This window comes from Macrobrachium rosenbergii, chromosome 5 (assembly GCF_040412425.1).
Source record: "Macrobrachium rosenbergii isolate ZJJX-2024 chromosome 5, ASM4041242v1, whole genome shotgun sequence".
NCBI classification, from domain to species: Eukaryota; Metazoa; Arthropoda; class Malacostraca; order Decapoda; family Palaemonidae; genus Macrobrachium; species Macrobrachium rosenbergii.
In genome coordinates this window covers 24,085,961-24,110,099 of record NC_089745.1, presented here as the reverse complement: position 1 = coordinate 24,110,099, position 24,139 = coordinate 24,085,961, and the positions used below count along the sequence as shown (strand labels likewise).

At 36.0% G+C, this 24,139-nt stretch overlaps 1 protein-coding gene across 2 annotated transcripts in view; it reads right to left on the bottom strand.

The window, feature by feature from the left end:
- Nucleotides 1-238: 238 nt before the first annotated feature.
- ChT (choline transporter) overlaps nt 239-24,139 on the bottom strand; it is a 94,808-nt gene continuing 70,907 nt past the window's right edge. For both annotated transcript variants that reach the window (XM_067103838.1, XM_067103840.1), the window contains exons 6-11: nt 5,491-5,640; nt 4,627-4,756; nt 4,000-4,226; nt 2,512-2,615; nt 1,734-1,901; nt 239-1,526 (exon numbers count right to left, since the gene is read on the bottom strand). In XM_067103838.1, the coding sequence (XP_066959939.1) occupies nt 1,094-1,526; nt 1,734-1,901; nt 2,512-2,615; nt 4,000-4,226; nt 4,627-4,756; nt 5,491-5,640 (1,212 nt within the window). In that variant the 3' untranslated portion in view covers nt 239-1,093. The remainder of the gene's footprint in view (nt 1,527-1,733; nt 1,902-2,511; nt 2,616-3,999; nt 4,227-4,626; nt 4,757-5,490; nt 5,641-24,139) is intronic.

Here is a 24,139-nt window from a genome sequence, read left to right as displayed (position 1 = left end):
GATTAATATTAAAAAAAATATTTGATATTTCTCGAATCCTTGAAACGGCCATTGATATCCTGAGGTACTTCGTGTACAAAATAACCTGCGGTGTGAAAGCCATCGGTTGAGCTCATTTTGTACAGAAATTACCCGCTGGGGCCTGCAAGATGATCCGCGCCTCGGCTTAAAGATCTTGGGTGAGTGTTGTAAAAACGCGCTCTACACCATTACCAAATTTTTCATCATATCTTTCATATTTTTTGTTTATTTCACCATTCTTTCTTTACTAGGAGGTGATCTCATCTCACCGAATTTTCATTTATGCGATGCGATGCTCTCCACGAAGCCCCCAAGCAATCCAGAGCTGCTCTATTCGACTAGAAAACACCTATATTTCTTCTACAAAAATAACCAACAATTATAAGATACGAACCTACATCGCACAAATGAAAACGGGGGAAAGAAAACGAGGTATTGTAGAGGGATGGGTGACTAAAGCAAGTACATGAAGTGAGGTCAGGAACACATTTTCTCACTAAAGGTTGATGGGTCACAACTAGACTGGGTCAGTCAGAGGCAACTGACCTCTGTAGATGAAGGGACAACTGTAGTGATAAATTATTTCTGGCTGATGTGAGTATCTAAGGAGAGAGGATTAAAGAGAGAATCTAGACACAGAACATTTAGACAATTTATGTGATACCTTTTGGAACACATTATCTAAACTGAGGCCATGGTGGCCATTTTAGGCTAGTGAAAATTCTTTTTGATATTTTATAGTTCGTTGCAAATGTCCGGCAAGATTTTTTGCAACATCTTCAACTGAACTAACAGTAGGAATGAAGCTATGAAATATTTCAGGGATGATTACCACATGATGTAACGTATATTGCTTTATGTTATCAAAATGTTCATAATCGCACTTCATGTATCGTTATTATTTTCCTTTAATTACCAGATCATCAGATGGTTTCAGTTCTCAGTATTCATCTTGCTACTCTGATCAAATGTTCAGAGATCTATCTCATGTACACACACTTCTGCTCCATAATTCTATTGCTTAACGGTAAAGATTAATTAAGTACGCTGTAACCATCGCCAAGCGACATTCTTACAGCTTCGTCTGGTCTTGCTTTTTGGGGGAAGTGATTGGTGGTGGCGAAATGATTTCTCCAACCAACCGCTTCTTCACCTTTCCATCGGCCGTTGTAGTCGTTGGAGGCGTCGGCTCTTCATCGCTGTCCGATCCGAGATTCAGCGCCGGATTGACCCTTCCGTTCATCTCATCCGTGGCATTGTACTTGACGACAGTGTGGCAGGCCATGACACTCATCTCGCCCTCTTGGGGCTCTCCCACGCGCTGCACATCGTCGGGGATGTTGGTGACGCACCGCAAGAAATCGTATTTCGGCGCCAGGATGTCGTTCTCGAAGAGGTACTTCGACAGCATCGAGAAGCCCAGGAGAGCCGAAGCTGACAGAATCATAGCGAAGGTGCGGAAGGGGAACAGCTGGACCTCGGTTTCCTCGTCATACCAAGGATACCTGGGACACGTATGGGGCAGTATGTTATCAAGGAGTAATTTTAAATGGCCGTCATAGTTTTAGTCTTTATCCTTTTAGTTTTGATAGATTTCGTTTGAGTACTGATGTAGTAGCCTCACGATTACACACACACACAAAAAAAAAAGGCTATACTGAGAAAATTAACTGGTTTTGCAATACATGGGAGGGACAGACAGACGGACTTACTTGATAATGGCAGGAATACCAATCATGGACTCTCCCCCAAGCAAACGGACGAATAGGCCTATGATGTAAGCACCAAGCGATCCATACAAATTGCAATGATTCTTAAAGTGGACCACCATTAAGAGCTGAGGGAACAAGATGACGTACACCAAGTCTGACGACAAATACCTGTTAGAATGAATGATTATTGTTATTCCAAAGCCATTGTCTAGCACGGCTTAATGTAAACAAGAAGCACAAATAGCCTTGTCTCTAGAAAAACGAAGCATCAAATGACTGACAAATCTCTGATGATATTTTAAGACCCTCTTTGCTCTACAATAGATACCCCAAAACTAATCAAGATCGATTTTTTATTTCCTTTTTAACTCAAAAGGCAGTGAAAGGTGTTTTAAAAAGAAAAGCTTTAATATTCTCTTCGCAGAATGAAGTGTAGTATGATACAGTAACACTTTAAAAAAATAGGAATACCAGTTGTAGATTTTATCCTAAGTGTTATTCATAATCCGCAACCGTTTATATGGAAAAGGCGCTACCTAAAAATCTGTCATTAACCACCCTTCAACATTACAGACTACCCGTAAATATGGGACAAAACGGTCGAGAGAAGAAGCCTATACTAACAAATGAGTGAATGAATGAGAGATAAAGGGATAAGTTACCATAAACATAAAAATCTAAGGTAAATAGTAGTCATGAATAAATAAACTGATGAAATTAAGGAGAATTTGAGCCGCGAGACAAATTAACATTTAATAAGATAAGAGGGAAAACTTACCATAGCCCATAGATGGAAGGGATGGTGAGGGCCAAGGTAGTAGCCAAAGCTCCGACGACGAAAATGGCAAACCTCATCACCCAAAGCACCTCAGATTCACTCGCCTGCGGAAGACGCAAAAATTTCCGTATAGCTTATGCAAGCACAAGACAAGTCAAAAGAAATTCCTTTGGTGAAGATTTGGAAGAATGAGCCTTTGCACAATGAACGAGAAACTTGAGAGTCCAAGGAATCAGCCCTCCCAATATTTTGTGGGAAAAATACTAATGTATACTATTGTCAAAAAATGAATCGAAATTTACTTGAATAATTAAAAATAATTGAATTTGTACAGTCTTAGGTTTTGATATATTAGCAAAATGTCTTGTATCCTTTTTTATATTTGTGGCCTATGCACTTTTGAATTACTATTGGCTGCAGGAAACAGGTACTTTGCTAGCGCTTTTATTGCTTCATGCAAAATAAAACAGTAGAAAAAGGCAATAAGGAAATAGTGTATGGTCTGAAAATCTTTGAACTTCATTTAGTGCTGGATTTTTGTTTTACTTCAACTATTGTTTACCATTTTCATTATTACAGTCCTAGAATCAACATTCTTATCACTGGCAAACCAAACTAATGACATTGCAGAAGTTGTCAGACTTTCCATTCCTGTATTGACCTTATTCTCCCTGATTTCATTCTTATTTTTCAAGGCTTCTGGCTGGGGTAGAAAAGAGCGATCTAACCCATTGAAGACTACATGGAGCTTGCATATGTCGAAAAACTAATTTTGGGTATTTTTTTATTTTTTCTTGAGTAAACAGCACTATTTATACGACCGTCTGAAGAAATTTGTTGGAATCTGTCTTATGAGTATGAATTTTTTCCCGCGTTTTGAACTGTCTATATACATTTGATGCATCACCCATCATTGGCGTCGTATAATAACATAACATTTGCCATATATCATTCCGTTAAAATATGAGGACGAAAGGACAGCAGAATATTATCAATTACCCTCCGATGTATGTTTGCCCCCAAAACCAATATTTATCATCCTGAATGCCAATATTTACAGACAACATGCATTCGGAGTTTATGTTTGCAACTGATATAACAGAAAGACTCATTCCAACAATATTTACTTAAAAACACCCTGCAAAAATTTCTAAAATGGCAGATGCACTCTGATGACAATAATGGCACGTGATCCAAAGCTGTTATTTAAATCACGCAATCTGGATCTGGGCATAAAAATTCTTAACGCAAAAATCTTACAATTAATTTTCTCTAGGAAAAAAGAGGATAAACTAACGTCAATAGCACCTCGCATACGTACCAAAAGAAAAGCCTCTACCTGTTCTTTGCAAATGTTAATATTACTCCCACTTTGCGATAACTCCTATCAAAACGGTGTATTCTTCCGGTACAGCTTGGTTAATGTTTCATTTGTTCGCCAGATTAGAATAGTAAATGATTCTTGTATACAAACGAAATTCGACCTACATTTTGCCTGAAGATGAGTTTCCAGATATTCCTGGCGAACATGGAAGCCGCCGAAAGGACAGAGGAGTCGGCTGAGCTCATGACTGCAGCGGAAATAGCGCCCAGTCCCACGAAAGACACAAAGCTTGGCGTCAGGTGCTGGATGACCAAGGGCAAGATCATCGACGTATGGTTGCTGGAAATGCAAGTGTCCACCGCCTCGCATTCAAGCCCGGTCATATTCCACGCTGGAATGGATTGAGAAGACGTCGAAATGTTGTTAGGCAGAAATAATATGTATGGGGTATACGTGTGTGTTGTGGGGAGGGTGCTAGTGGAGGAGGATGAAAGAGAGAGAGAGAGAGAGAGAGAGAGAGAGAGAGAATTGATTGCAATGCTGGGTACATGAGGGAGAGAAGAAAATATGAATAAGACCAGTAATAATTTATGTAGGGTGTGAAGCGTCTCAGGCTGAAAGTTTGTCGAGATCATTAGATAGCGTCGTCATGCAGAATGAATATCAGAATAACAGAATACTTCCTGTGAAATATTCTGCAAGTAAATGAAAGAAAATTGAACGAAAAGAACTTCTTGCCATGATTTTAGTATGATGTAAGAAACCACAAACATTATTAGTGATAGACTTACTAGTAACCTTTGCGATAGCTCCAATGATGACAGGTGGCACAGCCATTATGAGGCAGCCGAACGCTGCTACATACGACAACACCTGCGCCTTATGACCCGACTTACTTGACAACACTCGTTGGAAGTACACCTAGGAAAAAAAAAATCTTCGTGAGATCTCTCTCTCTCTCTCTCTCTCTCTCTCTCTTTCTTACAGGAAACGTCTCTATTAATGTTTTGTGCATTTTCTATGAAAAAATCAAAACTTCTTATAAACATCCTTTATGTCTTCCCTTCTGTCGAAATTCGGAAGAATTCTTTATACCTGTCAGTGTGAAACGAAACATTAAACTGTTGTACGTAAAATATAAAAACAAATTATTTTAATTTGTTCTCGAAAATGTTTGCTGAGCTACGTCTGTCATGCATAATTTGAATACCAGCATGTATGTGAATTACTATAAGTAATTTGGCTTTGATAATGACCCCTTAAGAGGCTTTCTCTCTCTATCTAGCCTAGGTATTTTCGGAAAATTGGGAAGATATCATGAGTTAAAAACTTATATAGAATTCAACTGTTGTTAAAAGATGAAAGAAGAAATGTTTTTATACAACATGGTTTCAGAAGAAACCTCAGCTAATACACCCACGCACAGGTTGCATTGCTTAACGTCTAACACGAAAGCTCGTGATTCGTGTAGAGGGTTGCGAAGCGTAAGGCACGATCCTACCTGAGTTTACTTTTCTATAATTAGGCTCTGTCTTACCAACCCCCCCTACCTAGTCTCTCTCTCTCTCTCTCTCTCTCTCTCTCTCTCTCTCTCTCTCTCTCTCTCTCTCTCTCTCTTGTGCAGTTTGGTATACATGGGCACTGGAGTATCTTACCTGCCACGGGATTCCACCGAATACTAAGAGCAAGCAGTAATCCGCATAGAGACCATACTGCTCTTTGGGTACTTCGCCTATCCAGTCGTGTTCCATCTGCATGACGTCCCCAACAGCTGGATGGTTCCAAGCAAATGGAATACACAGCCACTGGAATAAAGTGATGGGAAAATTTAAACTTTTTTTCATTTTTTATGTATTCGATTTTTGTTTTATACTTTTCCAGCTAGAGTTCTGTTGACCTTCAGTAATTTTATTTTGTTCAGTATGCGAGTGACTCTTGACCATTATCAAGAGATATGAAGTATGAACTTGCTTCACCATATTTTGCTTATAATAGCCTAATAGAATTCGAACAAGGCTTTCAACATATTTACGTTGGCAAGTTACTACGTCAATATAATTTATATTGATTAATTGAAATTATTCTAATTCTAGACTTTTTTTTTAATCTTTACTCGGGTTTTTATCTTTTGCAGTGATGTTCTGTTGACCCGGATTCTTTAATACTTGAAAAAAGTTTAGATATAATATTCGACAGTTTTATGTTTTTAATAGCTTTTTTTTTTTGTAAGCAAAAGTATTTTCGTTTTTCTTGCCCTCTCTACGTGAATGCAGCTACTTCAATGTCATTGCTTCTGCCACTTGAAATCTTGATAGCTATCAGTTTAAACACTTAAGGAAATGAGTGCAGGTGCAGAAAACAGGTGCTCCTGTTATTTTCTCAACTGAAATCTTTAAGTAAAGTTTCAGAGTAAATAATTTCCCGTCCTCTCTGAAACAGGTTTCTGATAAAAAAACAGTGAAAAACTTTCTTTGTATAATAAAGGAAGAGAAATGATATCTATTCTGTCTCGTTAAAGGTCATAAAGCAGGCAAAACCGTAAGTTTATGAATATTCATTGAAAACTTGAAGTAAAATGAATAGCCTCTTTGGCAACTTAGTTTAGGTTTCCTTAATTTTCTTTGTTATCTAGCCTCGTATTCAGGCGCAGTCTCATGAAAAGTGGGTTTGTTTGATGCAGTTATTTGGTATATTAAAGACTGTTTTCTAGAAATTTCTCGACTTTAATGATGTTGTTTGAGAAAGCCCAGACTCTCATATTTCTACATGAATTTATTTATTTTAATGTTTCGAGATGTCCTTAGTTTTTACAGTATTTGTAGACTATTTTTTCTTCTAAAATATAAATTTCCCCCATATTGTTAAATAATTGTCATCTTAAGGATTATAATAATATCTTTCTTCCTTTACATTTGTTTGAACAATAGTGTTATGGTCATTGGTAACTGAATAGATTGCTTAATCTTTCTATTTTCGTTGGTCTGCGTTTTCGTTTGAAGTCTTGATTCCGTTATGTGCGAATTATTAACCTTGGTCTTCCAACGAACGTGTGTTGGCATCCCTCCTATAAATTAAAATGTCTTCATTCATTTTCTTTACGATTTCAAGGCTTGTAGTGGAAAGCTGATTATTAGGTAAACGAAAAGTTAAGAGGTCTCAGGAGACAATGAAATACGCAGAAATGGTGAATGTGACCGCAAGATTATATATTTCACTTCCTAATGAAGTACCCTTCAGAAATTTCATTACGATTTAGTATTTCAAAATTATGTAATTGAAGTGATATTTGTTAATGCAGAGGCACATTATATGAATAGAGCCTCTTTGGTTTGGATGTAATGTAAACAACGAAAGGAGGGAGGGGTTTAAGGACTCGGTACCAACCTAATTTGGTTCGCACTGAACCAAATTAGGTTGCATGCACTGACTGTGCATGCAGGCCATGCCTAGTGACGGGAGAAAAATTAGACTGCTCTTGTTTAGGAAGACTGGAATAGATAAGTTAGGGAAAAATACAAAGAATGAACGGAATTCGTTGTATTAAGATCCACTCACAATGTAATTAAAAATGGGTCAGTAATAATCATTATATAATTGTAGTTACAAATTCCTAGAAACTATGCGAAAAAAACAAATTACGAAGCTGCACGAAGATTCTAGTATGTTTTGTTACCGAAGAGAATAAATAGAAAATTATAGAACGTACTTAAAAAGTTTATAACTCGTAATGAACGCATGTTGCTCATTTAGTTCTTCCTTAGTTAACTGTCTACAGGTAATTAATGTTCAGAAGGAAATTGTTTAAATGGATATAAATCATGAGGTATAGAAAGATGAAGATTTATTTCAGATATTCAGTATTATTCACAATGTGCACATAAGTATAAAGAAGCCCCAACAAAGAGATAAACAGAACCAAGATGAGATAATTGTAGTAATATGTTTTTGAAACTAGTAAATTATTGAACTGTTTTGAGAAATCTGTCAGAAATATTAGTGTGTATCTCTGTCATTTTCTAATGCACACAGTAAAGGGACCGATAATTTAATGGTATCTAGTCTAAACGTGTTGGATACAAGAAAAAAGGGATTTGGTTATTTTGCCAATCCCACTGGCAATTTTTAAAGCAAACGAATATATATTTAAGAAAAGGAAAGTTAGTTTATATTGCCTTTTAGACTAATTTTTTTTTACATGAAAGGATTCGCCTTAGACTTGGAAGAGTACGTTGACAGCAAAAAAAAAAAAATGTATATATATGACAGTATTCTTCGTGTGCCGTTTTCTCATAGTTCTTCGGTAATTAAACAGTTAAGCTAAGAATTTAAACTCATTTTTACCAAAATAGACCTCTGTATATAAAACACCCATGCGTTTCAGAGCTGTTGATTATGAAATTTATATTTGCCAAATGATCTGTGTGGCTGGTATTTGTCAGTTGTCGTGATTTAAATAGAGATTTGTTTATTATCCCAGGCTCCACTGAAAAAATTTTGGCGTAACAAAGTTGTGTAGTTTCAAGACAATAGATTTGTTGCATGATCAGTTTTTTAGCGACATGCATGCGATACCAGTCTGGAAAGAAAGCATTACGTACTTGCTCTTTCACGAACTAGGCGCTTTGCCCCTCAAAAACGCCCAAGAAATCAAGAATAATTTTTTTTGTGTTTGAGGTTTGACTTGTTACTTTAACCACGCACTGCTAAAATGCCCCCTTTGTCACTGAAATATACCCAAAAGTACATTAGTGATTATGAGTACTATGTTAAAATCCGGAACATTTAGTAAAGTCTGAATGGCCTTTTAAACTATTTGGAGTGGAAAGTCATCAGACACCTAGCTTAAATTGAATAGACTTGGGCTCTACGTCCATCTGACGAGTAAGAATGGATGGGGCAGACCCATTAGCTATTGAGTTGCCTGTATTAAGAAATGAAGATCTCTTAATCGGTCTAATTAATGTACCTGAAGTTTCACATCTAATTCAGTTACGCTGTTTGTTATCCTTGACTGCTTGACATGTAAAGCTACTAAAAAATAAATAAGACCGTTTCTTTTGACTTTCAGCCATTCTCTTTGGGCTTCAAAGTCACTATGGATCTTCTCCTGCTCTGAATTATTCATCTTAGTACCCGGCTCCAGTTTAAGATTACGTTTAACATTCTCCGTTTCTTCCTCTCCCGCTTTCATGCGGGATTTACTTGTTTGCTATAAAAACAAACCTGAGGATAAAGAGAATGCATTGATAGCTAAACAAATGAGTTTATGTTGATTGTGTGTGCAGTGGCAATCACTGTTTGTAAGTTGATTGTTACATTGTACAACTGGAAACGCATCAAGTGTGTTAGCACTTGCAAAGGTAACGTTGTGTTAAGCCATTTATTCCCAAGTCTCATTGGTAGATATAATATGTGTGCTTGTATATATGTATACATCATGTGTATATATATACATATATACACATGTATATATATACATACATGTATATGCGTGTATATATATAAAGATATATATATACATATATATATATATATATATATATATATATATATATATATATATATATATATATATATATATATATATATATGGATATTTATGAAGTTATTATAGACATTTTTTTATATCAAGCATCCAGCATTATTAAAGGCTTCAAAGTAAACAGTATTTTATTGTTCACAAGTCAGTTATCTTGGTTGCTCTTCTCAGAACCTGTATTAAGAACTGAAGAGACATTTCTGTATAAGAGTGACAATTAAAAGAACAATTACCTATTCTCAAAGATTATTATCCATCATCGGTAATCACAGTCACCCTCGCTCCGTGATTCCTTTCAACCAAGTAACAAATTTCATCACCTTAATCCCTTTTAATGCTTAAGCTACTCCAGTTTTAAATTAGCAAATATTTCCTAGTTTTCAACGTTTTTTTATTATTTCATGTGGATGACTGAATGCATATTTAGCATAATCATAAAAATATTTTGAATGCTTTAGCGTGTTAATGGTTATCATATTACATTTTACTTCCTATAAGATTTTTTACTACCTTTTGACGACTTATTTCATTTATGTGTAATAATTCTCTCTTTCAGAACTTGACTTTTGAACTTCAATATATGGATGAAATCATCAACTATAAATGAACGTTCTTATATTTTTATTCTTTTAAATTACTGTAATTCCGTGTACAGTATTTTTTCGCATTGCAAACCTTTCTTTTACTTGTCTCTGTGCCGGCAGCCATTTTGGGTTTCTTGACCGTTCGACATTTATCAAATATTTTGACTTTCCCTTGTCCCTGAAGCTGCGGTGTATTTCCCCCATCCCTGCCCCTCCCCGACCCGTTCCCAATCACCCATTCCTAACCCAGACCTCAATCCAACCCACAGACCCTCAGGTCAGTTTACCAGCTGTAAAGTCGACTTGGTCTTCGTTTCAGCCTAGAAATGTTTTCGTCTTTCTTCAGGGAAGAAAAAGGTGGTCTTGCTGAAAGCCGGAATAACTTTAAATAGTGAAAAAAATTACCTTTATGTGTTTTATGTATCTATTCATTTTTTGTTTCGATAATTTATCAAATAATATATATATATTTTTTTTTAATTTGCAGGTCCAGATCAGGAGATCTGTAATGTCACCTAGGTCGCATTACGATCACAGAACCACTACAGTTGTGCAGTTTTGTCCTTGAAAGTAAGTAAAGTCTACTTTTCATTAAGGCAAGGTAATGATAAAGTTCTTATGTAATCATTACACCACGATTTGCCCACCGAATACACGTGGTGTTTCTAGTTTTTATATTTGTGTTGGTCTTCCTTATTTATTATAATTGTCATAATATTTGATTGTTTATTTTTCTTTTGTTTAGCGTAACAGAGAAATTAGATCTTCTAAAATGCAGGGCGTCCATAAAATCTCTTTACAATTTAAAAAAATTTATTATAAAAGCCACTGACGATAATCAGATTTGTTCCATGTACTCAGCAGGTATCACAGTTTTCAGTCACATTGCATTTGTGTATTTCAGGTACCCTGTTGATGAAAAAGGTACTGTTAAATGAACCCCTAAAAAGTGGCTACTCCTCAAGAAAAGGCACAATGTGTGTCATGGTTTATTGAAACAAATTCGAATACGCAGACTCAGCGAAACTACAGAACTAAGCATATAAGAGATCTGCCGTCACGTCCATTAATTCGTGCATGGCACAGGAAATTTATGGAGACAGGGACAATGTTGGATAAAGGGAGGAATGGACGACCAAGAACATCTGAGGAAAACATCGATCGTGTAAGACAAGCCTTTGATTGCTTTCCTACAAAGCCCATCCGTACTGCTGCCAGACACTAACAGCTACCACGTTCAACAGTGCACAAATTCCTACACAAGAACTAGCGATTGTACGCTTGCAAAGTGCAACTCATACAGGCACTCGAGCCAAATGATAAACCAAGACGAAAAGACTTTGCAGTTAACATGCTGGAATGAATTTCTGAGGATGAAACGTTCCTCAACCGATTTGTTTTAGTGATGAGCCAACCTTTCATGTACAAGAGAAACTGAACACACATAATGTGATAATCTGGGGATCAGAACATCCCCATGTGACTAGGGAATTTCACCGAGATAGTCCAAGGGTGAATGTTGGCGTGGGATCATGTGTAATCGAATCATCGGTCCAATTTTCTTCAAAGAGGCATCAGTTACTGCAGATGTTTACCTTACCCTTTTGACTGAATATGTGGTACCGCAATTAGATGACCTACAACCAACCATCATTTTCCAGCATGATGGCGCACCACCACATTGGGGACTGCATGTTCGTGGGTTCCTTAATCATATATTTTCAGACCATATTGGAAGGGATGGCTCAATTCCCTGACCACCTCGTTCACCAGATATCACTCCCCTGGACTTCTTTCTATGGGGTTATGTTAAAGATATCGACCATCGAACAAAAAACTTCAATATATATTCGACTTCTTATAATAATAACGTGCGACAGTCAGATATATCTTTTTTATAAGTTTTTTCTTTTGTATATAATTTGTGACTCTTTATATCATCTCACTCTTCGGAAATTCCGGTGCATAATTAGTTGAACTCATGTAAATAAAAATAATTCTTTAACGTGACATATGTCCCGATAATTTAGAGTTTGCTCAGATTTCAAAGGAATTGCCCATTTCAAAACGTCTTTACTCTTCTTATTGCTTATATGAACAATAACTTCGAAATATCTTTTATTTTCTTTAATGAAACGGCCATAGTATTAGGGAGTGTTACTCGTCTCCACAATATTAATTTGTTTTCTCTCTGCCTAACAATTCTCTTTCACTCATCCAACATGAATGCTCACGCGCTTTTGCACAAGCAAGCACGCACTCGTGAGTCATTCTGCGATTAAGATAATTGAAACTCGAGTTTTTAACTTTTCTGAACTTTTCCTCCTAGGGTCTGATGTGCCGGCTCTGATATCTCCATATTAACCGTACCTCCCAGATCCCAAGACCATCTCACATCCAAACTCTTCTTAAATTCACTTTCTTCGACACCCCCCACACACACACACACACCAAAATACTATTACGTCGTAACCCATCTCTCTTCCTCCTACTCCTCCCCATCCATGGCCCCCGAATCCACATAAGCTCATCGCCTGTCTGCTGACTGGAATTTTGATTCAATTTTCCTCACCCAGGTCACGTGATTTGCTTTAAGAAATGGCCAGTCTTCATACTGACTAAGTATCCCCCGAGACTTTCTATTTAATATAGAGCATAAAAGTTCACGTAGGACAAATTTTGGCCTGCCTTCTTTCTTATTTTTTCCTCTTTTTTGCCTTTCTTGCGAAATAAGTTCTAGACTAAATAATTTTTTGTAATGCATTACTGCATTTCATTATTTTGAATAATGAATTTTACACCAAATATATGGTGTTTTTTTTTTTCGACATTAAATTTGTAACGCTTAAAGCAATAGTTCTAATAATATTAATAGTTGTTGAAGGTTAATGTTCAAATGTTTTGCTCTAAAACGCTGCACAACAAACAAAAATAAAGCCTTTTATATATGTATGAGAATTAATATATTATACATGTAAAATAATGGTGAGGATTAAGTGCTCGACGGCTTGCTTATCAGGAAACGTTATTTGACTTTAAATTTGTCTGTCAGCTTTGAATATATATATATATATATATATATATATATATATATATATATATATATATATATATATATATATGTATATATATATATATATACATACCAGGAATTGTTATTTGACTTTAATTTTGTCATTCAACTTTGAATATAATTTATAATATATATATATTATATATATATATATATATATATATATATATATATATATATAATTTATGTATATACATACATATATATATATATATATAAGTGTATATCTATATGTATATATGGAAATATAAGAAATACGTTGGGACTGATACTAAGAGATAATACTTACATATCCTCAGCTATCAAAAAGTATTGTCGACAACAGGCTTCACAGACTTTGTTCTTCATTATATTTGCACATCACATGGTGTTAATTTTTTTTAAAACGAAGATGCTGTAGAAATTCATAAGAAAGTTTGAGTGTTTACAAGAGAAAAGGAAAGTATTTGATTTGGGCAACACATTTAGAAGATGTTAAGATAAGAGGAAAGATGAATTGCAGAATAAGTGAAGCAGAAGAGATGGCAGGAAATCACTGTCTTAATTGCACTTACAACCGCATTTTTACCTCTTCCTCTGTAACTTAAATTTTTATCATTTTCAACTTTCGATTCAATTAAATTATGATTACATATACCTCCACCCAGCCCCTTTTTCTCATTATTACATCCATCAACGTTCTGCCATCTATAATTTAGCTAACTATTTTCCTCACCTTTTCCTCTTTTCCAGGTGCATTAAAAATATTCTTCTTTGGGAAACATTCATTTCCAGTACTGGAGCCCATTTCAAAAAATCAATTTGAGACGCTCTTCTTCCTTATTTGCTCCTACCAACAGCACCATCTCTTTCTCGGTCACCTACCTTTGCATTTAAATCACCTAGCACTGCCTATAACATTCTTTTTTTCTCTTGTCACACTCAAATGTATCCATGCAATCTCTGAACTAATACCCTTGTACTGTTTCATCCATTCCCAGAGTTATCGTAGTGTCACAAGTTCTACCCTTACTCCAGTGTTTCATCCTTCACCTACACCTGCGACAAAATCATTCTTTGTCCTCATTCCCTGGCCTTTTACCTTTGCATTACTCAGTGTCATGACACAGCTTTCTCTTCTTGAACATGTCAGCTTATACATTTCTTCTCCTGTGCAGTACACTTCCAAAACCCCAGGAGGAGTTAGTATTTTATTTTTCCTTTTTTTTTTTTTTTTTTTTTTGCTATATTAATTCAGGATATGGCCTTGCAAACTCACACCCATGGCATCTGGCGGCATTTTACAAACAAACACACAGCGTTTGTGGGCAGAATGCTGTTACTGTCATTTCATGTTATTCCACGGGAGAAATCATTTGTTTGCTGTTGCCTTAGGAAAAAAGAAGAGACCACTCTGCTTTTTAGGAGCATTTCCTCCCCCAAGTGTCCACAGTCTTTCATTAGGTATTTCTCTGCATTGGTATATATCATGAATGTACCCTAAGCCATTGGCACTTCCTAGAGCAGCAAAATCCAAGCTGCGCTGCTTATTGCCACTCTGTAGCAGGCCATAGGAAAGGTGGTTATTGTTGTCCTCGCAGGAAAGAGGCTTATCCGTTAATTAAGAAAATTCTCCTTTTCCAAGAGGTTCACAACCCTTCACTAGGCGCCCAAGCACGTTAGGGTGATATGTTTGCAATTGCTAAAATGTGCTCAACTATTCATTCCTTCGCAGTGATTTTAAAATAGTGAATGAACATATGAACGTTTTAAGAAGCGTAGATAAAACATTTTGTCCTTTAAGTTACATTTTTTTTTTTTGTGACTTTACGTCCATTAACCTTCAAATAACCTTCGAATGCTGCGAACGCGAACGAAAGCTCATCTGCTAAAGGTCATTTTAGTCCGCTTTGTTTGTTGCAGTTGTTTCTGGAGATTAACTTTTGATAGCAGTGAACCGCGATATTAAAATGGTAAAATAGTTAAATGGTTAAGTGAATGCACTACAGAGTCAGCATTTTGAAGGTAAATTTTTCAAACAAATATAAGCATAGAATGGATTGGATTTTCGATGACATATTAAAGCTTATCATATTGAAAGAGTGTTAGTTTGTTGTTATGCGTTTTGTTATTTACGCAGTCCTTGGAAATGAACTCTAATTCTTTGAACTCATACTTAGTCATATTGCTATGGGTTATTAGTTTTTTCTGAAACACATTTCTGATAACTTCGTATGTTTAAACTTCATTCAGTTAGCGTGCTTCAGCAGAGCTGCTGATAACGAAAGAGGTTTTAAGGAGGCGGACAGTGAAAATTCCTTAAAAATGACGAAAGCCAAGTAACTTTTCTGAAATTAAAGTTTGGAACTGACTTGCATTATTTTCCCATTTTAAAGTGCTACGTATTTTGCTTTTAAGCATTTATAGAGGATTTATTCCCTCCGCATACTTCTTATTAGACTTTTCCATTTAATGAAATATCCTAATTCATGCAGTTTTCCAGTAGACTGCTCTGATGTCATCGATGTTTTTGTGAGGGAAAGGTTACTTTTTCATTTTGTCAACGTACAGTGCTTATATTGGGTGGAAGCTCATTTAGTGACGTCATTAATTCTGTTGATAATGTTACAAGGAATATAAACTATTTTATAGGCATGTTTTCATACGAATTCATACAGTTACTTTTAAACTGCAATGAGTGATTGAATGAAATTTATTTCTAGATTTCATCTTCTGTGGCATAATATACAGTAAGAAAGAGAACAAAAGCAGTGCATGAAAGGGGAAAGGGATTTTCAGGACAAAGATACTGTACCGAGTAGTCAGTGAAGGGTCATTGGACTTACGTAATTCAAGTAGGCTACAGCCTTAAGCACACTCCCACTCTAACCATTAGGTGAAAGAAGAACTCGAGGATGGATGTCGGGAGATCTCTTGAATTCAAGAGTGGAGAGTAATGTTGATAGTGGCGATGAATATGAGATACGGATGCAAGCTAGTCATTTTTATAATTCAAGAACACGCCAATGTTGTTGAGTTTGGTGACATATAATGTATTTTTTTTTCACTACATGCTGAGAGGACTTTGTAAAAAACTGAATGCTTAAGATATCGATTTAAAATGAGTGCTTGCAATATTGTTTTTATGATAGCTGTTACTTGCGAGGGGTAGAACTTGTATTGCGGGAGGGTCTCAGTGACTGCAGATATATTGAATGAAATTGCAGTTCGTTATGATACCCCATGAATAAATCACTATCAACATGAAGACTGCATCTTTGCCAACTGCCCGTCAAGAAAAGTCAAGACTAGAGCATTAGATGATTACATCAATTACGAACGACTTCGGCGTATCCGACGCTAAATCGCCTTGCAAATGCGTTTACGAATTTAAGTAGGTGATGAATTCGAATTTAACGTAAAGAAATCATCAGCAGTAATATACGCAAAAAGGGATGTTGACAGGGCTAAACATCTGATAAAGACAACTATGGACTCCATAGATTTCTGTAGTTAAAGAAGGGGGAGTTTTTATTTAAGCAGGTCTCTCTCTCTCTCTCTCTCTCTCTCTCTCTCTCTCTCTCTCTCTCTCTCTCTCTATATTTTGTGGTAAAATAGCTTTCCTCCATAGCACAAAGTCGTATCCAGGAAGGATATGCTGTGCAGAGCAAACACACACACACATACACACACACACATATATATATACATATAAATATATATGTGTGTGTATGTATGTACATATGCATATCTGTTGCCCACAGGGTAATCGCTTTTGTACATGTAAAGTACGAGCAAACCCATATTTTTGTAATCTTAGTGATTGTTTCATTATTTCTTTACAAAAGAGTTTGCATTCGATGTTTCCTCTTTTGGTAGCAGTTTTTCCCGCTTAAAAAAAAATAAAGAGTCGTATAGCTTTTGGAAATCAGTAAAATTCAGTTGTCTAGCCCGGACATAATAGAAACCAGAAAAAAGAGAAGAAAAAATATATGGTTTTAACCTCGAAGAAATCTGAGGGTCAGCTTGATTGGTCTCATTTCTGGATTTTGTGCAAGGAAGTCAGTTTATTATTGGGAAATGTAGTAGTTCGACGTTACTCTGGAATGGATGAATTCGTAACTGATATAAAACTCCTTTTTCATGCAGTGGTGTACCTATTCCGTCAAAAATGACGTTACTGTAACAAAGGCTGAAAACAGCGAGTCCTGACCGAAAGACTTTACATGCATTCTCGAAGCTTGTACCGACGTGACTTCATTCTGCGTAATTATATAAGGACCAGTAGTGGAGAGTGGTTGGTTCCAGGCTGAACGACGTTAAGTCTAATTGCGGAGTTCTTGCCCGTAGACTATTGTAGTTGCACGCGGAATTAATATATGGATGGACAGTCCATTTTATATATACCTTACAGTATTCTACGAAGTTAATAGGACTTTGAAACAGAACTCAGAACTAACTCAGAGACACATATTTCAGCTGACAGTAATACAGCCTGTCAGATGAAATATGTGTTTTTGCGGTAATATTGTCTTTATGAATCTATGAATTATGCGCACACACATATATATGTGCGTGTATATGTTTAGATAGAGAGAGAATGGCCAGTAGTTAATGATCAGGCCGTGATTTTATGGAAGAAATGAAGAAGTAAATCATTTACCCAAGAAAGCGTTGAGAGGAGTGCGTGGATGCTAGTTCAAGTATAACGTACTGAATAACCAAACGGTTCCAGGGCTATTTCATCAAACTTTCATAAATAAAACCAACTTCAGTCAATCATCATCAATTAGTTTAAGATCAAATACAGGACGAAATTATGAATTTCTAGCAAGATTTCTAGAAAATTATCATGTGTATGACATGTTTATAGATATTTACGGGTTGATATATTTAGAGCCATGTTTGAATAGGGGAAGGGGTAAGTTAGTATAACAGGGGAAGGAAAAGGTCAACTACTTCTCAGAATTTCTGAGTAGTGGTCTTGAGGGATATCAATACGGGAAGATACAACAAGATAGTTTAGCCAAGGTTTCTCTATGCAAAGTCAAGTGATAGCATGAAATATGGCTTTTGGAAAGGACGCAGTCTCAAGTAATATATTCTGAGCAAAAGAATGGTGCTAAAGGAAGAGCTAAAAAAGAAGTGATAAATGATAGAGTAGCTTAGTGAGGTGAATCAGTTTGTATAGATAAATGAAAGATTGATTAAGGAAGAATTGAGCTAATATTATTATAAGTAAAAAAGAGCATATCATCCATGGGGCAGAAGACGGTTTGGATGGCAGAAATGATTTTCAAAATACATTTCAGTAGTGGAATTCGGTATTTGTATAAAAGAGCTGTTGTGCAAGAGTGCGAAGAGGTTTTGTAGACTTGGAAATGCTTGCGCCAGTGTATCACCCTTCAATTACTACACAGTTAAACAGTGACGGTTGTATTGATTGTGTAACTTGTCGGGGAAACATCGTTTCTTTCAAATATATTGACGATCGAAGATTAGGAAAATTATATTTACCATAAGATCCAAATAGTGAAAAGGAGAACTTTAGTACTGAATATAGAGAGAAAGCTGCATTGGGGAGGAGGACTCCTGGTAAAAGCCATTTAGATAAGCGTGTTATGTACGCTAATTAAATTTGAAGTATGAAATCCGTGTTTTAAACTGGTTGTGAAATTGCTAAAATCTTTTGTTTCGTAAATCAGTCTGTTATATATTTCGGCAGAAAAAAAAATTAAGCAGTAAAACTTCACGAATGCAATCTATTGTTACTTTACTATATAACTCAATACGAGCACTTGAAGGTTTGTATGGCCATTACGCTTCCTTATTTTGATTGAAAAGTTCTACTGTAAGGGGATGGTTTAAAGAGATAAAGGCAAAATTTTTCATGTTAACAATAAAACATTACGTAGCACTTTCTCTTATGATATGATCCACATTACCCAAAAATGAGGATCCAGGAGTTAGTTAAAACTCTCAAATTCAGCACGTCTTCAAAATACTCCATCGACCTAATACTGCATTTTTTCCCAAATATCTCTTTAACTTCCCGATTTTTCAATTTTTGGGATTTTCCGCACCATGGATAGGGTGAGGTTAAGCTCAACCACACCCCTCCACTCTCGCATGAGTTTGAATCTCACGGTTGGAAGTTGGGGGCTCTTTTTTGTTTCCTTATACTGACAAGTGTATCCTCATTGTGTGAAGAAATTCGGAAGTCATGATGATTCCTAACTATTACAAACACATAAATACTGTACATACCTACTCACACATATATACAGTATATATATATTTCACAACTTCCCCCTCTCTCTCTCTCTCTCTCTCTCTCTCTCTCATTATTTCTTTACAAAACTCTTGCATGAGTTTGAATCTCACGGTTAGAAGTGAGGGGCTCTTTTGTGTTTCCTTATTCTGACAAGTGTATACTCATTGTGTTAAGAATTTGGAAGTCATGATGATTCCTAACTATTACAAGTACATAAATAATACATACATATATATATATATATATATATATATATATATATATATATATATATATATATATATATATATATATATATATATATATATATATATATATGTATATATATATATATATATATATATATATATATATATATTTAAATTTCTGACATCGGAACCGAACCTAAGTCTTTCAAATGAGAGGCCATGATGTTACCTAACTGGCTTACACAGGTCGTGAAAGAAGTGGGAACCTAAGTACTCCTGTACCTAAGGTTTTTCCCCAGGTATGCTGCCGCCTAAGATACCAGCGAATTTTACCCAACTTCCCGACCCAGCAGTGAGTCAGTTGGTAGCTTTGCATTCGAATTACCCCTTCAGCGTAAACATGATGGAACTAATGAGCACGCGTCTCACAGAAATAAATTTCTGACCACGGGTTCATTAGTTCCGACATATTCACGCTGATGGGGTAATTCGAATGAAACGCTACCAATTGACTCACTGCTGGGTCGGGAAGTTGGAAAAAATTCGCTGGTATGTTAGGCGGCAGCCTGTCCGAGAAAAACCTCAGGTACAGAAGTACGTAGGTTCCAACTTCTTTGGTGACTCGTGTGGGCCAGTTGGTAATAATTATTATTATTATTCAGAAGATGAAACCTATTCATATGGAACAAGCCTACAGGGGCCATTGACTTGAAATTCAGCTTCCAAAGAATATGGTGTTCATTAGGAAGAAGTAAGACGAGGTTAAGTGAAATACAGAAAGAAGAGACCCCACTTATTAAAAAAGAAAAAATAAACAAATTAATAAATTAACAGATAGATAAAAATGTATTCAGATTCAAGGAGAAGAGTATTAGGGTAGTAATGCATTGCACCTTCGCTTGAACTTCTGAAGTTCCGGTTGGACGACTTCCTCTGGGAGGTTGTTCCACAGTCCAACGGTGTGAGGAATAAAGGACCTCTGGAACTGAGAAGTTCGACAGCGAGGCACATTTACTACATACTGGTGCTGCTGTTCAGCGAATCTGGTTGTTCTCGGCAGATCAAGGGGATCAGGGATCAATTGTGAATGTGAAAGATCTCTGTTGAAATACAACTTACGAAAAAGTGACAAACAAGAGACCATCCGTCGATGGTCCAAGTCATAACTGCTACTATTAGGAAACAGAAACCTACAACCACGAACCACTCTAACCAAAAGAGATAAATCTCTGGCAGCAGCAGACATCCACACCCTAGCCTCTCATTTGAAAGGCCGGGGTTCAGTCCCGATGTGAGTCAGAAATTTATTTCTGTGAAACACGTTCTCATGTGGTCATTTGTTCCACACACACATATACACACACACATATATGTAAGAATGTATGTATATATTAATGTATAGTATCTGAGTGAGTGTTATGGTGAATATCTCCTTTATGTTAAAAGATTTTTATAGGGTGTGCGTATTCGATGTGTTAATAGGTTTCGTTTATTAAGAGTGGAAGTTCCAAAGTGGCCCTGTTAGGAGTTGCGTGTTGCTCGAGTTGGCATAGCTGTGTTTAGCCCAAGTAATTCATTTTAAGCAGTCCAGCTGCCACCTTTTGCAGATCTCTCTCTCTCTCTCTCTCTCTCTCTCTCTCTCTCTCTCTCTCTCACACACACACACACACACACACGCGCAAGCACAACGGAACATCTGGCTGGCAGTTTTGATAAGAAATAGAATAAAAGTCTAACAGTATTCCAAAACTGTTTTTGGGATTCACCCTAACACGCCGCTTTTGCAGTCTAAATTAGTGCCTTTTCCTCCTCTCTTGAGAAACGAATGGGGAAGAAGGGTCACACATAAAAATATGCAGATATTTTGTTCTCGTTACGGCAAGGGTCCCCAAAGGGCCCTTCTGCGGAAGGGCAATATAGACCCCACCTTCCAAATTCAGCAGATCGAAGTTCTCCCGGCCCCCGGTCCTCGTGTAACTCCCGGTGGATAAAGGCTCCACTCGGCCACAAGGGTCCGTTCGATACTCCTGTCTTCTTCTTGAACTCCTTACGGTAAATGGTTCTCAGGCATTCAGGCATTGAAGGCTTTAAGAGAGTCTATTGTCTCTTCCACAATAACTCCCCACCTTCCGTTACCCCTCTTTCTTTTGTGACTGTTTTCTGTTTGCCCTTTCCAGTCTTATGGAATAGATTCGGTCCTATCAGCGATCAGTTCCTTGAATTGGTCAAAAAGTAGTTTAAAAGAGGATTTCGAGATATCATTATAAATTCTGGAAGTCTATAGATATTAGGGAGCTGGGTGAATCACACACATTAAATATCAAAAGGTAGATAGTGTAGCACAATGTCCCTAAAACAATTAAGGAATGTGGTAAATTACTTGAAATTCTTCCATAACTTATGTTAGCGTTGCTTTGGCAGTGTTTTTATATTTTTAAATAGGACATGACATCATCTGAAATTCCTGATAGTGAAAGGCAAGCGCAAATTAGACATTAGAACGCCTGAGGTGTTCACGTAAAAATGTGATGTTAATGGAAATAACACTTTTGAAAATATCGTTGGCTCATTTACACAGCTTTCCTTGCATTAATTTTCAAAATCACAAATTACCATGTCTTTCGCAATTGTTTCCAAAGAAATACTATATGCCATAAGAATAGTCTAATAAAAAATTATGTTTGTGCTTGTCTCTATATCCTTTTTTTTATATTTTGAACATTCACTAATTAAACATACAGCTCCAGTCTTCACGGGTTGCTAAAAGAAAAAAGCGTACTCCGTAGTTTTTTATACTTGCTACAGAAAAGAAGTAGCTGTTTACTGTTCATTGCTTTCAATTTCCGAAGATTTTTCGTAGAAATGATAATATTGAAGCTTATGCAGTACACATTACAAACAAACTACTGCCGTGTTTGTATTATTTTGTAATCTGTTGCAAATTTCTTTTTTAGTCTGTACGGTAGTGATAATACTTACTTATGAGATTGTCCCATTGGTTTAGAGAGAATGACCTCTTTCGAATAAGTAATTTAGTTTTAACAAACATTTTGAGGTTCCTTCACTATGCAATTCTTCATGAGTTGGCTTGTAGCTTTACTACTAATAAAATGAGTCGCCTTCTTCAAGTTTTTGAATATGAGAAAGTAGTAAGATTTTCACTTGACGGGTTCTTCCAGAAGTCAAACCGTTTAACAATTAATGCACTGTTTAATCCATGAGAAATGTATTCAGAACCTTTAAACCAAATTGGCGGATGCCACATATTACCTTCTGATCATGTCCAGTAGCTGTGGACTGTATGTGACTGTAACTATAGAACAATCCATTAAGGCTTGTAAGTGTAATTTTCATTGCTTTCATTCATTCAAGACATTTAAATATAATTTCCATGCTAACTTAGCTTTACATCAGTCTGCCTCAACATACTCTTCCCACGTAAGCTAATTAGAAGACGGGTACATTTTAATTATACCTTGAGTAGCGTTTAATGTAACTATGCTTGGCTCTCAAGTACGGTGGCCACTAGTGGTTACGCATCTTAAATTCATGCACGGTATAGTAATTGAGTTATCATCAATAATCAAATTATGACCTCACAGACTTAATATCATTGACGGTTAAACTGGTATATATGTATATGTATATATGTGTATATATATATATATATATATATATATATATATATATATATATATATATATATATATATATATATATATATATATATATATATATATATATATATATATATATATATATATATATATATATATATATAAAATTCCATTTCCGTTTAAGAGAGCTTTAGTATTTAACATATAAGTTGATAATGCCGAGAAACCGCAGAATGTATAATTTTTGGAACAATTATATTTCTAGAAGCTGTTCTTTGCGAATAAAAAACAATAGATTCAAGTGCCTTGTCCGAAATATATGTCCAGGATTTTACTTTGAGTAAATTAACTCATTTTGATGCAGAGATAACGATTTTAATCAGCATAGTAGATTCGAGAGAAGAGATTGCGTTTGTCTAAATTTAATATTTCTTACTGAACAAAGGAGCTCTCTCTCTCTCTCTCTCTCTCTCTCTCTCTCAAGGCTTCTATGAAGTCAACTGAGGAGGTTATTCTTAAGAGCATAGCACAGGATTTTTGTCTTTCTGATTTCTTCTTGCAAAATTAGAGTTTATGAAAAAGAAAATCATACCAGATTTCAAAGTAATTTTGTACAATATCAAAATTGTGATGATGTTTGCTTTTACGTTTATCTGCCCTTTTCAGGAAAGAGAGTCAGAAATCACGCGGTATTTATTATATGTTATTATTTGTTCCTTTGTTTATTTATTGCTTGTGAATGTGTTCATTTAGCCAAAAGAAGAATCTCATTTCGTTTTCAGTTGGTAGTATGAAAACCGTAATAGTTCTCCTCCAATCGTTTCAGTTTTTGTTCAGTTACAGCTCATTTCCTTAAGTGTTCGGTGCACACACAGAGTCTTTTTGAAAATTAATCCTAACAAGAGACTGATAAACTTAACAGGTGAAAGTTTGTCAGTCTCGTGGGAATATTAATAAAAAATGATCTTTTACCATTCCAATACATGACAACTACAGGCGAACATCTAAAATGATTCTACACTAGACGAGGAAACATACTTGCAGATAACA